The sequence below is a fragment of the Oncorhynchus kisutch genome, linkage group LG4 (genome assembly GCF_002021735.2).
Source record: "Oncorhynchus kisutch isolate 150728-3 linkage group LG4, Okis_V2, whole genome shotgun sequence".
In the NCBI taxonomy this organism is placed as follows: Eukaryota; Metazoa; Chordata; class Actinopteri; order Salmoniformes; family Salmonidae; genus Oncorhynchus; species Oncorhynchus kisutch.
In genome coordinates this window covers 47570993-47583564 of record NC_034177.2, presented here as the reverse complement: position 1 = coordinate 47583564, position 12572 = coordinate 47570993, and the positions used below count along the sequence as shown (strand labels likewise).

Here is a 12572-nt window from a genome sequence, read left to right as displayed (position 1 = left end):
TGTCCCAGTACCTTGAAGCCCCTGGCAGCAGCGATGTGTGCAGCGGTCCAGCCCTCACAGTTTGCCTGGTTCAGCAAGGTGCTGGATAGGATCGGGACCGTGGCAGGACTAGGGCTACGGTCAGAGCTATGGTTGTGGTCAGGGTCATGGTGTGTGTGGTCAGGGGGAGGGTGGCAGAGGAGAAGCCGCAGAGTGTCCACATGTCCCGAGCTAACCGCTGCGTGGAGAGCCGTGCAGCTGTCCTGTGGATCACACACACACACAAAGACATAAGCCACCTGCATACACTCCAAGCTGTTCCAATTTAAAAATGCACACAACATTGGAAATACTTTCTGTGATATATTGTTTGATATGACTTCTGCAAATGTGATGTTGACCAAAATAGCCCAGTGGAGCTGCATTTGTACGCAGTTGCCCCAGGGACAACATGGTGGCTATTCGCAGAGGGGCGTCACCAAGACATTTAGACATAGCTTTCTAAATACACAACTAAGCAAACACATTCATGAATAATTGGCAACAACAATACCGTGAGTAAATTGGTCATATGAGATATTTGGGGCGGCAGGGTAGCCTAGTGGTTAGAGTGCTGGACTCAAGTTCAAACCCCCGAGCTGACAAGGTACAAATATGTTGTTCTGCCCCTGAACAGACAGTTCCACTGTTCCTAGGCCATCATTGAAAATAAGATTTTTTTCTTAACTGACTTGCCTGGTTAAATAAAGGTCAAATATATATATATTTTTTTTAAATATCCCTGCTTTAGAGATATAGATTTCCTGTAAGTGAAACACTGATCGGCAGGTAGAGCGTCGGGCCAACGAAAGGTTGCTGGATCGAATCCCCGAGCTGACAAGGTTCAAATCTGTCGTTCCGCCCCTGAACAAGGCAGTTAACCCACTGTTCCTAGGACGTCATTGTAAATAAGAATTTGTTCTTAACTGACTTGCCTAGCTAAAAAAAGGTTAAATAAAATAACAATTTGACTAAAAGGCTCTGATCTCTTGCTTTCTGCTCCTATGCAGTGTTGTGATGCAAATGTGAAAAGTGAATTAATTCCCTTGCTGTTTTGAAGCGTATGTGTTCTAAGGACTAACTGCACGACTCGTCTAGCAGACATTAAAACCCAATTAGCTTTCTGTGATCTTGATTGACTGGGGGGGGAATAAAAACGATCTCAGTCCTGAGTGTGACAATAAGGGTCAGTGAAGGACCATCTGAAAATAGGAGAAATGTAAGACAGGGGAGGACAACAAGGCACGGTTGAGGACATCTGGCGCCAGTTGGGGACTTACGGTGGTGGATCGTGAACGGTCTGCGCCGGCGTTGAGCAGGGCTCTGGTACAGTCCAGCCTGCCAGCTCCGCTGGCCACGAACAGAGGGGTCTGTCCACCCACAGCCCCATGATCCACATCAGCCCCACCAGACACCAGGGCCTCCACACACCTGGACGTACACACAAGAAGAGGTCAGGTTACACACACAGGGGCGGTTTCGTGGTTTTTGAAGCATCCTCCTTATTTTAGTCTGGGACTCCCTAGTCTAGAACAGATTTTTTTATACGGATTCATTTCAGTAGATTTATATTCTGATTTATATTCAACTCTGTCCAGGAAACAGCTCCGTAGAGGTAGCGAAACTCTTGTCAAACTTAAAAGTTATGGTAACATTTCTACGCTGTCAAACGGTCACCCTTTTCCTGTATTGCAGACATAGGTCAGTGTTTGTGCGTGTTCGTATTAGCCCTGGCCAGCTGGTGAATGTGCAGTGTTGTAATTGGCAACAACAGTAGTATTAATAGTGGGGGTAGCCGATCGGCACGCTGACAGTCACTCACACAGAGTGGTGTTTCACTGTCTCAAAACGTTTACTGCAGCAATGGTAACATGCATTCCAGTGGGGGCTGGTAGGAGGAGTTATAGGAGGATGGGCTCATTGTAATGGATGAAATGGAATAAATGGAATGGAGTCAAACGTGGCTTCCATATGTTTGATACTGTTCCAATTATTTCATTCCAGCCATTCAAAATTATCCCGTCCTCCTATACCGCCTCCAACCAGCCACCACTGTTCATTCCTAGGTCAGGGCTAAGGGCTACTTTACTCAGGATGCCTCTAGACTCAACAGAGGATGGTATAGGGCAGGGCTGGATGTGTGCCCAGCACAGCATGGCTCACATAAAGGACAAGACATCCCCAGCTACTCCTGTCTCACGTCACTCTGCAGGTGTCCACAGGGGGGCGCCAGAGAAGTAGAGGATTACAACTGCCCCTGGACCAGGGGTGGGAAACCCCTAATTTAAACCTGTTAAAAGGATCGGACCCTTTTTCCCCAATTTTCGCCTAAAATGACATACCCAACTAACTGCCTGTAGCTCAGAACCTGAAGCAAAAGAAATGCATATTCTGGATACCATCTGAAAGGAAACACTTAGAGGTTTGTGGAAATGTGAAATGAATGTAGGAGAATATAACATTAGATCTAGTAAAAGATAATACAAAGAAAAAAACGTTATTTTATATATTTTTTACCACCATCTTTGAAATGCAAGCGAAAGGCCATAATGTATTATTACAGCCCAGGCAAAATCTTGATTTTGGCCACTAGATGGCAGCAATGAACCATTGCATATCTGTTCAAAATGTTGTATCAAGACTGCCCAAATGTGCATAATTGGTTTATTAATACATTATCAAGTTCCTAATTGTGCACTCTCCTCAAACAATAGCGTGGTATTCTTTCACTTTAATGGCTACTGTAAATTGGACAGTGCAGTTAGATTAACAAGAACGTAAGCTTTCTGCCCATAGGCATGTCTATGTCCTGGGATTCACATTAGCGCAACCATCCCGCAGGGGGGAGGACACCGATCCCGTCGAGGTTAAAGGCACATTTCAAAATTGTTAAACCTCATATTCACCTCCAGCAGCATCCCAACATATGTGAAAATTGCCCATTGTGTTTCGTAGTAAGGAAGATAAGTGTTTCGAATGACATCGGTGTGCATCGTGTAATTATAACCAAATATGTGTAGGGTTTTGTCTACTAATTGGTTGATGATGTCATCTTCCTCCATCTTTTTTTTTACAACAAAACATAGAAACGCACCATTTGTCACATATGTTGACGTTGGGGTGGTACTGGAGATGATGAATATGAAGTTAAAACGTACATTTCCCTTTATGGATTCGGGGCAGGTAAGCTGATCCTAGATCTGTGCGGTAAAGGCAACTTTTACTCTGAGCCGCCAAGTCCATCCAAACGCGGACGACACTATATTTGAGAGGATACTATATTTAACATGTACAGTAACACAATGACATGTCACACGCTTAGCGCAGGATTTGACAGTTTGCTGTGTGTGATACATATGGAGACACAATATCTGTCAGTTTGTACGCATGCCAGATACTGAGCCGACAGTTACTGGCAGTGGCTCTATTATGGAACCAGATATTGAGGGGTTGCAGTATGTAGCAGTGGCTGTTTTTAGAGACAGGTTGATGTAAAGAATAGGGGTTGCGTGCGTTGTGCACCAACCTGTGGTGTCCGAACGCGGCGGCAAAGTGTAAAGGTGTAAATCCGTTTTCATCAGAAACATCAGCAGACGCCCCTGAAGTCAGCAGCAGCTTAACACAGTCTAAGAGAGTGGGAGAGAGAAATAGCCATTTATTTCCTCAGTTCTTTCCTTTAAATGAAACAGGGTTTTACTTGTGCCTCTGCACATTGCCACTGTTTACAGATCAACAACAATTGAATGACAGAACACTATCAAACGTGAAAGGCAGGCTTCAAATCTTGGCTGCAATAGGTGTGTGTGTGTCTACCGCCTAAGAGTGGAACAGCAGGAGGTTTTTCTGACACACATGAGTGAGCAGGGATCGCTGTCCCTTGAGGCCACAATTCCCATGTTGTCTATCTTCAGTAATTCTGTGCTTCATATCAATTATAATAACTGTATTGACTAAAATGAATCAATGGAGTTTAACATCTTCAGGTGTGTATCATATATGTTTTGCAGGGACTCTATGCACTCACTAGACTACCCACACACTCACACATAGTACAATGACACACACACACACAAACATGCATATTGACATCACACACACCACACACACACACACACACACAGACCCACTTTCACATATGCTGCAGCTTTGTGTTTTATTACCTATCCTGATTGCCTAGTTGCCTCCACTTACATGTACATACCGTAATTACCTCTACCTCGTAACCCTGCACATCGACTCGCCACTGGTACTCCTTGTATATAGCCTCGTTATTGTCATTTTAATAGTGTAACATATATTTATTTTTTTTGCAATTACTTGTCTTACTTTTTTAACTCTCCATTGTTGGGAACGGGCTCGTAAGTAAGCATTTCACGGTAAAGTCTACACCTGTTGTACTCGGCGCGTGCGACCAACAGAATGTGATGACTGTACCTGTGTGTCCGGTCTGAGCAGCAGAAAACAAGGCAGAGGTTGGGTGGTCTTCAAGGTGACTAATATTATCCGTTGGATCTTGGTTAAGCAGCATTGACAATAAAGTGACATTTCCCTGGGAAGCAGCTTGGAGGAGCAGGGGGCGCCCGTCGTCCAGGGCAACGGGCCCACCGCAGGTTAGCGAGGGGACTATGGAGGGACACCAGCCTAAATGGGAGTTAAAGGGGACACAAGGTTTAACATGGCAGGGAAGCTGATAGAGAGGGGCTGGGAGAAGAGGGGGAGGGACGACACCTGGGAGTTCCACGACACAATGACTAGTATAGTTACAGCTCAAACGAGAAAGCATGAGTCTATTGATAACCGAGTGAATTTAAAGAGTTTGTTCCCTTTGCTACATATGCCCTCGTAAGCAACGACATAGAATAAGTTGCCTTTCAGAACAGGTGGACAAGTCATGGAACCCAGGTGTAGGATGGAGGGCATTTTTTGTCATCTCAACCATCATCCATCCATCCAGCCGCACAACCAACCACAACAATCCCCATTCACGCGTGTATTTAATGGTCAATCAACAGACCGACCCCATCCATGCACAAACCGTTTAGTATGTCGACGACACTGTTACTTAGCAGGTTGGTGTGTGAGCAAAGAAAAATGTAAAGAAGAAACCATAACACGATTCAGTAAAGGACAAGAAAGAAAAGCCAATAGCCTACTTTTAATTTGCAACTCAACAGCATAGGCCTAATATTATTCAGCTCTAATCTACTGTGCTGTAAAAATGGTAAAAACTCTGCTCTATAGACGGGGTGGGAGGGAAGGTAAAGGCCGTTGTTAGCTACAACGCTACAAAAAAGGGACACCGTGGGTTATTTGACTCTCCTCAGGACAAACAGGTTCAAAAAAGTGGGTGGAGCAAAGCGAGCTGAAGACCTTTCCGGGAACACCCCTGTCTGATAGACTGAAAAGGAGAGGGAGGGGGGTAAGTAAATCAGCAGTCACCGTTTCCATGTCGACGGGTAACAGAGACCACACCACTACTGGTGATATTACATCGGCTGGTTAGTTTGGTCTTCTGAGTCGAAAATAAAGTCTGTCTCACCGCTGTGGAGTCAGACGTTGTGTAGTGATCTAGTCTTAATAGAAGTGTGTTTTGGAAATGATACAATTTCCTCGGCATATTGAAACATTGAGACAAACTTGATTTGGATAAACAAAACAACTTTGGGACTGGAATCTGACAACAGGACCATTAACCTAAAAAGTAAAATGTATCACTTCATGAAGTAATGTGGGGCATAGAATACTGCAAATGTCAATAGAAAACGGCGAAATCTGTACTAAGAACTAACGAGCACCATTACTAGTTCGTTTCGGTCAGTGTAGTGCGAAACACTTCTCTCACATTGACATTAAAAACTAAAAAGGCAACAAAAAAAACAGGACTTGCATCACGCAACTTCTCCACTTGATTGCTTGGAAAATGGTTGTGGAAAACCTTTTTTTCAACCAATTGCGACAATAAACACACGTTGCAGTATAAACAAGAAGTAGTAGTTTAAGCACAACAGCAGCAACATTCATAGGACTGTCAACATACATAATAGGTACATCAAAACAGAGTGCAGGAGTTGACACAGGAAGGGAAATGGAATGGTCAGTGGGAGGGGTTAGTGAAGGGAAAACAGGAAATGTGCAGACAGGAAGTGTGCAGGGAGGGGGTAATGATGTAGAGGAAGAAGGGTCAAGGGTCACAGGTATCATGCTAGTGGACGATGAAGGGGATGAGGGAGAGAGCAGCCACTGGCATCAGCTTCAGAGAGGAGGGTTACTCATAGGAACCCTACACACCCTATTTGAACAGGGAAAACTAACCTCAAAACCTCAAGAAACAGTGGAGTAACGCTCCTAGTTCCTACAGCCGGAGCAAGCTAGCCTAGCATCTGACCCTTTATCCAGGCACATGATATTAGCCTGCCACTGGTCTGTTTACAGCTGCTAGCTAGGGGATAACGTGTCAGAATAGGTCTATGGAGAAGCAGGGAGACGACAGGCTCCTGAAGGAGGGGGAAGAGAATTAAGTATGCATACAGAGAGATCAGGTCTCAAGCAATGGTTTAGGGCCAGGGAGGGACGAGAGCTGAACTTGACTGACCCTGCTCTGTTGTGTTCTCCTCTGGACTCCTGTGGTTAAAGCAGGTTCCCTATATCCTGAACACTACGCTAAGCTAGGCTAACCTAGCATTGGAAAGATAGTTGGAGCGGAGAGGTAGAGGCAGTAGGGGGAGAGCGGTAGGGGGAGCGTGGTGCCCCTTTACCTGATGCTGTTGCCAGGGGGCTGCCTGGGGCACGGGGGCTACGGGATGGAGCGCTAGCGGAGGAGGAGGGGTTTATGGAGGGGCTACTGACAGTGATGCCAGCGCTGGTGGGGGGGCACTCTGCACATGCGGCCTGGTGCGGCCCCCTCACGGGGGGGCAGGCACCCACCTGAGACGCTGTCAGGGCTGGGACCAGGTCCAGGGCGGGTTTGGGCGGCAGCTGGGGCGTGGCGGGTTTTAACCCCACCCCGGGGGAGCGGCTGCCGTCCCCCACCACTTTGATGGGTGGGTGAGGAGGGGATGGGGTCTGGGAGAGGCCCGGCTTTTTGGGCGGGATGGGGGGCGGGTTGCCCCGGTCGATCCTGGCCACGGTGGGGGACTTGAGGCCGATGGGGTGGCCCAGTCGGCCGGGGAAGGGGCCTCCCTCCGAGGTGGAGTGGGGCAGGCCGGGACGGAGGGCGCTGGGGCCCCCTGCTGGGGGGCTGGTGAAACGTGAGAGGACCTGTGTCACGGTGTGGCGCGCCTGCTGCTTGGCGGCAAAATTGTCGCGGTTGGTGGGGGAGAGGTCGCGGGACGGTGGGCTGCTGTGGGAGGCCGTGCCGTTTTGGTCCTGCTCCTGGAACTTGTAGCGGGCAGCCTGGACGCGAGGGCTCACCCCCGTGGGCAGCGCTGGAGTGGGGGCTGGGGAGTGAAGTCCCCCGTGGGGCGTCTGGCCCTCTGCTCCGTTCTCCCCCATTTGAGGAAGTCCCCCTGCGCTACTATGGACCAGCCCCCGGCCTGCGCTGGGCGTCTTGGGCAGGCTGAGGCCCGCGTAGTTGGTGGGAGTGGGTTTGACAGGGATGGTGAGGGGGCTTGGCTTCTTCTGCCCCTCGGCCTCTGGAGGGGACAGATCTGTTTGGCAGGAGGCCGTCCGGGATATGACGGGGTCTGTGGCCACGGCAACAGAGACCGTAGGTTTGGGCGGTGGCGTGTTGGTGGCAGCAGTGGGATCCACGGCAGCAGCACCCAGTTGGGCCGAGACCTTTCTATCATCCTTACAGTCTTCAACATCTTGACCGTCCCGTTCAGTCCTGAGCTGCTCTACCAGCCGGCGCAGGCTCAGGCTCTCAGTCTCCTCTCGGCCCAGCCTGGCACGCAGCTGCTCACGCTCCGTGTCCAACTCTGACAGTTGCTTCTCCATCTTGGCCTCCAGCTGTTGTCCGCGTTGCCTCTCTGCCGTCAGCTCCTCCTGCAGCCGCCCGGCCGAGCGGCCCTCGTCGTCCAGCCGGGCGGAGATCTCGTCGAAGCGCTGCGACTCCTCCACCACGCGCGTGGCCAGCTGCTTGCACTCCCGCACCAGCATCATCACGATGTGCTTGTTCTTCTCCCGCTCGTCCTTCAGCTGGGCGGTTAGTTTACGGTGCTCTTGCTCCAGACTCTGCAGTTGCAGTTTCTCCAGCTGCAGCTGAAAGACAGAGACCACAAGCCAGTCAGGGGAGATGTCGTTTAGAAAAAAAACACACACACACACACACACACGCGCACTGTATTGTCAGACACACAGACCGAACAACACACCGCTATCCCAAACACAAACTGTACAAACGATCTCAAACATGGAAACTCAAATCACACACGTTATCTGCACACACTCACACAATTGCGTAACAACATACACACACGGTCAGATCACACCTACACCAAACTACACAGATATCAAGCACACATATCTACTACCCACATCTGGTATATATTTTGCAAAACATACACGGAGTATAGCAAACATTGGGAACACCTTCCTAATATTGAGTTGCACCCTCCCCCTTTTGCCCTCAGAACAGACTTCATTCGTCGAGGCGTGGACTCTAGAAGGTGTCGAAAGCGTTCCACAGGGATTCTGGCCCATGTCGACTCCAATGCTTCCTACAGTTGTGTTAAGTTGGCTGGATGTCCTTTGGGGTGGTGGACCATTCTTGATACACAACAGGAAACTGTTGAGTGTGAAAAACCCAGCAGTGTTGCAGTTGTTGACACAAACCGGTGCGCCTGGCACCTACTACCATACTCCGTTCAAAGGCACTTAAACCGTTTGTCTTGCCCATTCACCCTCTGAATGGCACACACACGCATGTATCAATCGTCTCGAGGCTTAAAAAGTCCTTTTTAACAAGTGGCATCAATAAAGGGATCATAGCTTTAACCTGGTCAGGTGTTGATTTGTATGCTCGGTGTACAGCATGTCACACTCACGCCGCCACATGACATACAGTAGATCTGCGGCACGTCACATATACCACATATACCCTGCGTCACACACACACATCACCTTAACGTTAATCCAATACACAAGGCCGCACGTACATTCACTTTGCTCCCTCCTTACTCACACACACACACACACACACACACCTCCCTCAAATCACGCCCAGAGTGGAGAGCTCAGCTCGCCAACACACTGTAATCAATATGCTCACTTTATGAACTGTGGAGGTGCTGTCTAGGCTCCTTGCGTTTGTTGAAACTATTTCCTGAACCTACCTGGTCTGATAACCAAAGACTTGAAAACACGACAACGCCTACAATGGAATTACGATGATCTTGAAAAGCTACAAACCTTTCAGGAAACACCACTTGGCAATAATTGCAAGCTGACATTGTATGTTCAAAAGGACAAGGTGAATAGTAGTGCTCAACTAACTGAACAAGAACGAGGAACATTTCCTCCTCTCCATGTTCACACAACAGTGGAAAATAGTCATGTTTAAATGACCTCAGTATTGTCAGTCTCTCCCTAAAAGACCACAGAATACAAAACAGACCCGTTTGAATTCAGCAATAACAGTCCTCCATTTTAGAATATTGATTTAATCATAATTCAGAAAGCAAAATACCTAATTTACACAGAAACAGTCAATATGCAAAATAGCACACACACACACACGACGGAGCAGTTATTGGAAGAACGGCGCTCACACGGGGAAAAAAAATGGACGATGGAATCTAACGTTTCAAACATCTGATTGAATTTCGATGACTTGTCAACCCCGGGCGACTATATCTGGAGCGTGGCTGCTATTGTTAGCTGTGCGTTGGCAGCGAGGGTACAGGCTTAACTGGGCTTTCCGGGCGATTGCCTGCCCCGCTGCTCTAACGAGCCCAAACAATGAGGCTGATATCCACTACGCCTGCCTGCTACCCACCCCCAAACACGACCCCTTGTAATCCTCACAGGAACGAGCACACATCTCGGACTGATCGACTGAGTCCCTGTTACGTCACTCCTATGAGGCCGAGTAGCTCCTACGGCATGAAGCTGGAATAGCAACAGAATGACATCCGACTGAAATGAAGCACTTCCAACTGTGCCGTTTGTACTACGGTGAGATCTGTTGCCATGAGGAAACACTCATTTCTCCCATTTAGGATGCGGGTCTTGTTAGAGTGGAGTCTATATTCTCCCTAAAGGACCATTTGATTTACTTGCATTGTCCACTCGGCGTGTTCACCTCACTGGCAACACAAGTCAGTGAGGACCCTGCCCTGTTCCTATTGACTCATTCATAATGCATTAAGCCAGTACACACACACACACACACACACACAGCCTTGCACTCTACCAGGCAGGTGAGCGGAGTGTTACACACAGATGAATGGCACCAGGCCTTTCAGCTGGCTTTTAAAACCCATTCATATTTCAAGAAGCTGACTCAGAAAAACGTGACTTTGTATGGGGGTCGGCGTGAACACGGGATAGGATAAAAAAAAAAAAAAGTTGTTTCTCATGTATTTGTTTATGTTCCAGTATGTTATTATTCACAGACCAGCGCTAACGATTTGTTTGGCGTTCTCGTCATTGTCATGTTCTGGTTTGTGGCAGATGAAACGGCTAGCCTCATCCAGACAATCGTGTGGCCTGTCACCGTGACAAAGGCAGAAGGTTGGGGGAGATGGTTTATTCCAGGAGTGGGAGGGAGGGGGTATTGGGAAAATGAGCCAAGAGCTTCTAGTGTTTTGGACTCCATGCTGTGCTGCTGTAGTGACATTGAGTCAAAATGGAGCGGCTGCAGGTTTCATTGTGTCTCAGTGGCTAAACGTAAACAGCAGGGTCATGTCGAGTAGGGCACACCGTAGCAAAACGTTTTGCAATGGAATTAGCTAGTACGGAACTGGATCCTCTAAATACTCCTCAATCACCTCTCTCTTACTCTACCTTCCCCCCTTCTTCCATTCTCTCCGCATCATCCCCCGGCTGGCTGGCTGGCTGGCTGTGTCTCACTGCTTATCTGGAGCACACAGCACAGTGCTGGCTAACAGAGGTGTCTCCCCAGCCACACAAGCCCGGTTGGAGAGAATCTCGGGTCTCCGCTGGCTCTGTGACTGGTGGAAGGGTTCAGGAGCAGGACAAGGAGAGCAGTTCTCCCACCCCCCGCCTTCCTCCCAGGCAAGCCCCATTCCACACACCAACATTCTATCTAACCATAGACAATTATACACTGCCACGCACACCATTCCCCTCACACTCGCCCTGCCAACCTCCCACACACACACCCTTACGCTCACCCACTCCATCCCTCACCCACTACCTCTGCTGGAATAGCACACAGAGAGAGGGGAAACAGGACGGAGACGGAACACATCTGGCCAGGGTGGAGTTAAATCAGACAGGTAGTCCTACATAGTCCAGGGACAGTAAGATGTACAGCAGATACATACACTTGCTCTCCGACGTGCGCACGCACATTCACACACTTGACATTAACCAAATACGGCAAAGCAACTTCAAATGCATCTCACACACACACAGTTATCATATTATAGTATTGTCTACACATAGCCTCCCATAACCTACCCTCTTTTGCCTGCTCTCGGCAGCTTCCAGTTCAGCTGACATCCTCTCCTGCATCTTCCTGCAGTGGGCCATGACAGCCTCCAGGACTGCGATGGGACTGGAGCCCACAGGCCGGCGCTCCTTGTCCCCCCCCGGGACACAGTCAAAGTCCCTCTGCAGGGCCAGGAAGGGGTCGGTCAGACTGAAGTGGCCGTAACGCTCCTGCAGGAACACCTCCTTCCGCCGCGCCTACGGAGAGACAGAATAAATAAATAAATAAAGAGAGAGAGACACAGATTGATGGAATTCTGTGATTCCTCTGTCTATGACCATTTGATTTGTACAACCAATCGATTCTTAAAAAGCCGAAGGGCATTAGCTAGGTACACGTTTGACGATTACTATACTATTATTATACGAGTGGATTGATTAGCATGTCTGTGGTCCTAAGTGTTACTAATTGCCTGCACACGCAGGGTCTCTTCAAGTTAAGAACTGTCCACCCCTGTCCTAGACACATATACATGTTATTGAAGGAACCCAGTCTCAGCTCAGCCCCTTCACTTGCACTCTGGCCAGCCTTAGCTCAGCCCAGCCCCGCGGGTCGTGGGAAAGGCAAGTCCAGACGGTCATGCTGTGCCCACTGTGCCCTCTCTGGCATGGGCCAATTCCTAAGCTCCACTCTCCTGTCCAACCACTCACTGCTACAGGAGCCATGGTGTCTGTTAGATTACATTGGGAGTCGAGAGGCAGGGGAAATGTTGTGTTTAATCTGTGAGTAATATTCTGGGATGTTGTAACACAGACGGGCAGATACAGTGGGGCAAAAAATTATTTAGTCAGCCACCAATTGTGCAAGTTCTCCCACTTAAAAAGATGAGAGGCCTCTAAGTTTCATCATAGGTACACTTCAACTATGACAGACAAAATGAGAAAAGAAATCCAGACAATCACATTGTAGGATTTTTTATGAATTTATTAGCAAATCATGG

General features: G+C 48.5%; 1 protein-coding gene across 2 annotated transcripts in view; it reads right to left on the bottom strand.

The window, feature by feature from the left end:
- The window catches only part of cttnbp2 (cortactin binding protein 2), a 67620-nt gene that overhangs the window by 15443 nt on the left and 39605 nt on the right, over positions 1-12572 (bottom strand). For both annotated transcript variants that reach the window (XR_004209749.1, XM_020481188.2), the window contains exons 3-8: positions 11602-11829; positions 6774-8217; positions 4453-4659; positions 3545-3644; positions 1299-1449; positions 12-242 (exon numbers count right to left, since the gene is read on the bottom strand). Coding sequence is in view for 1 of the 2 variants with exons in the window: in XM_020481188.2 (XP_020336777.1) it covers positions 12-242; positions 1299-1449; positions 3545-3644; positions 4453-4659; positions 6774-8217; positions 11602-11829 (2361 nt within the window). In the remaining variant the exon portion in view is untranslated. The remainder of the gene's footprint in view (positions 1-11; positions 243-1298; positions 1450-3544; positions 3645-4452; positions 4660-6773; positions 8218-11601; positions 11830-12572) is intronic.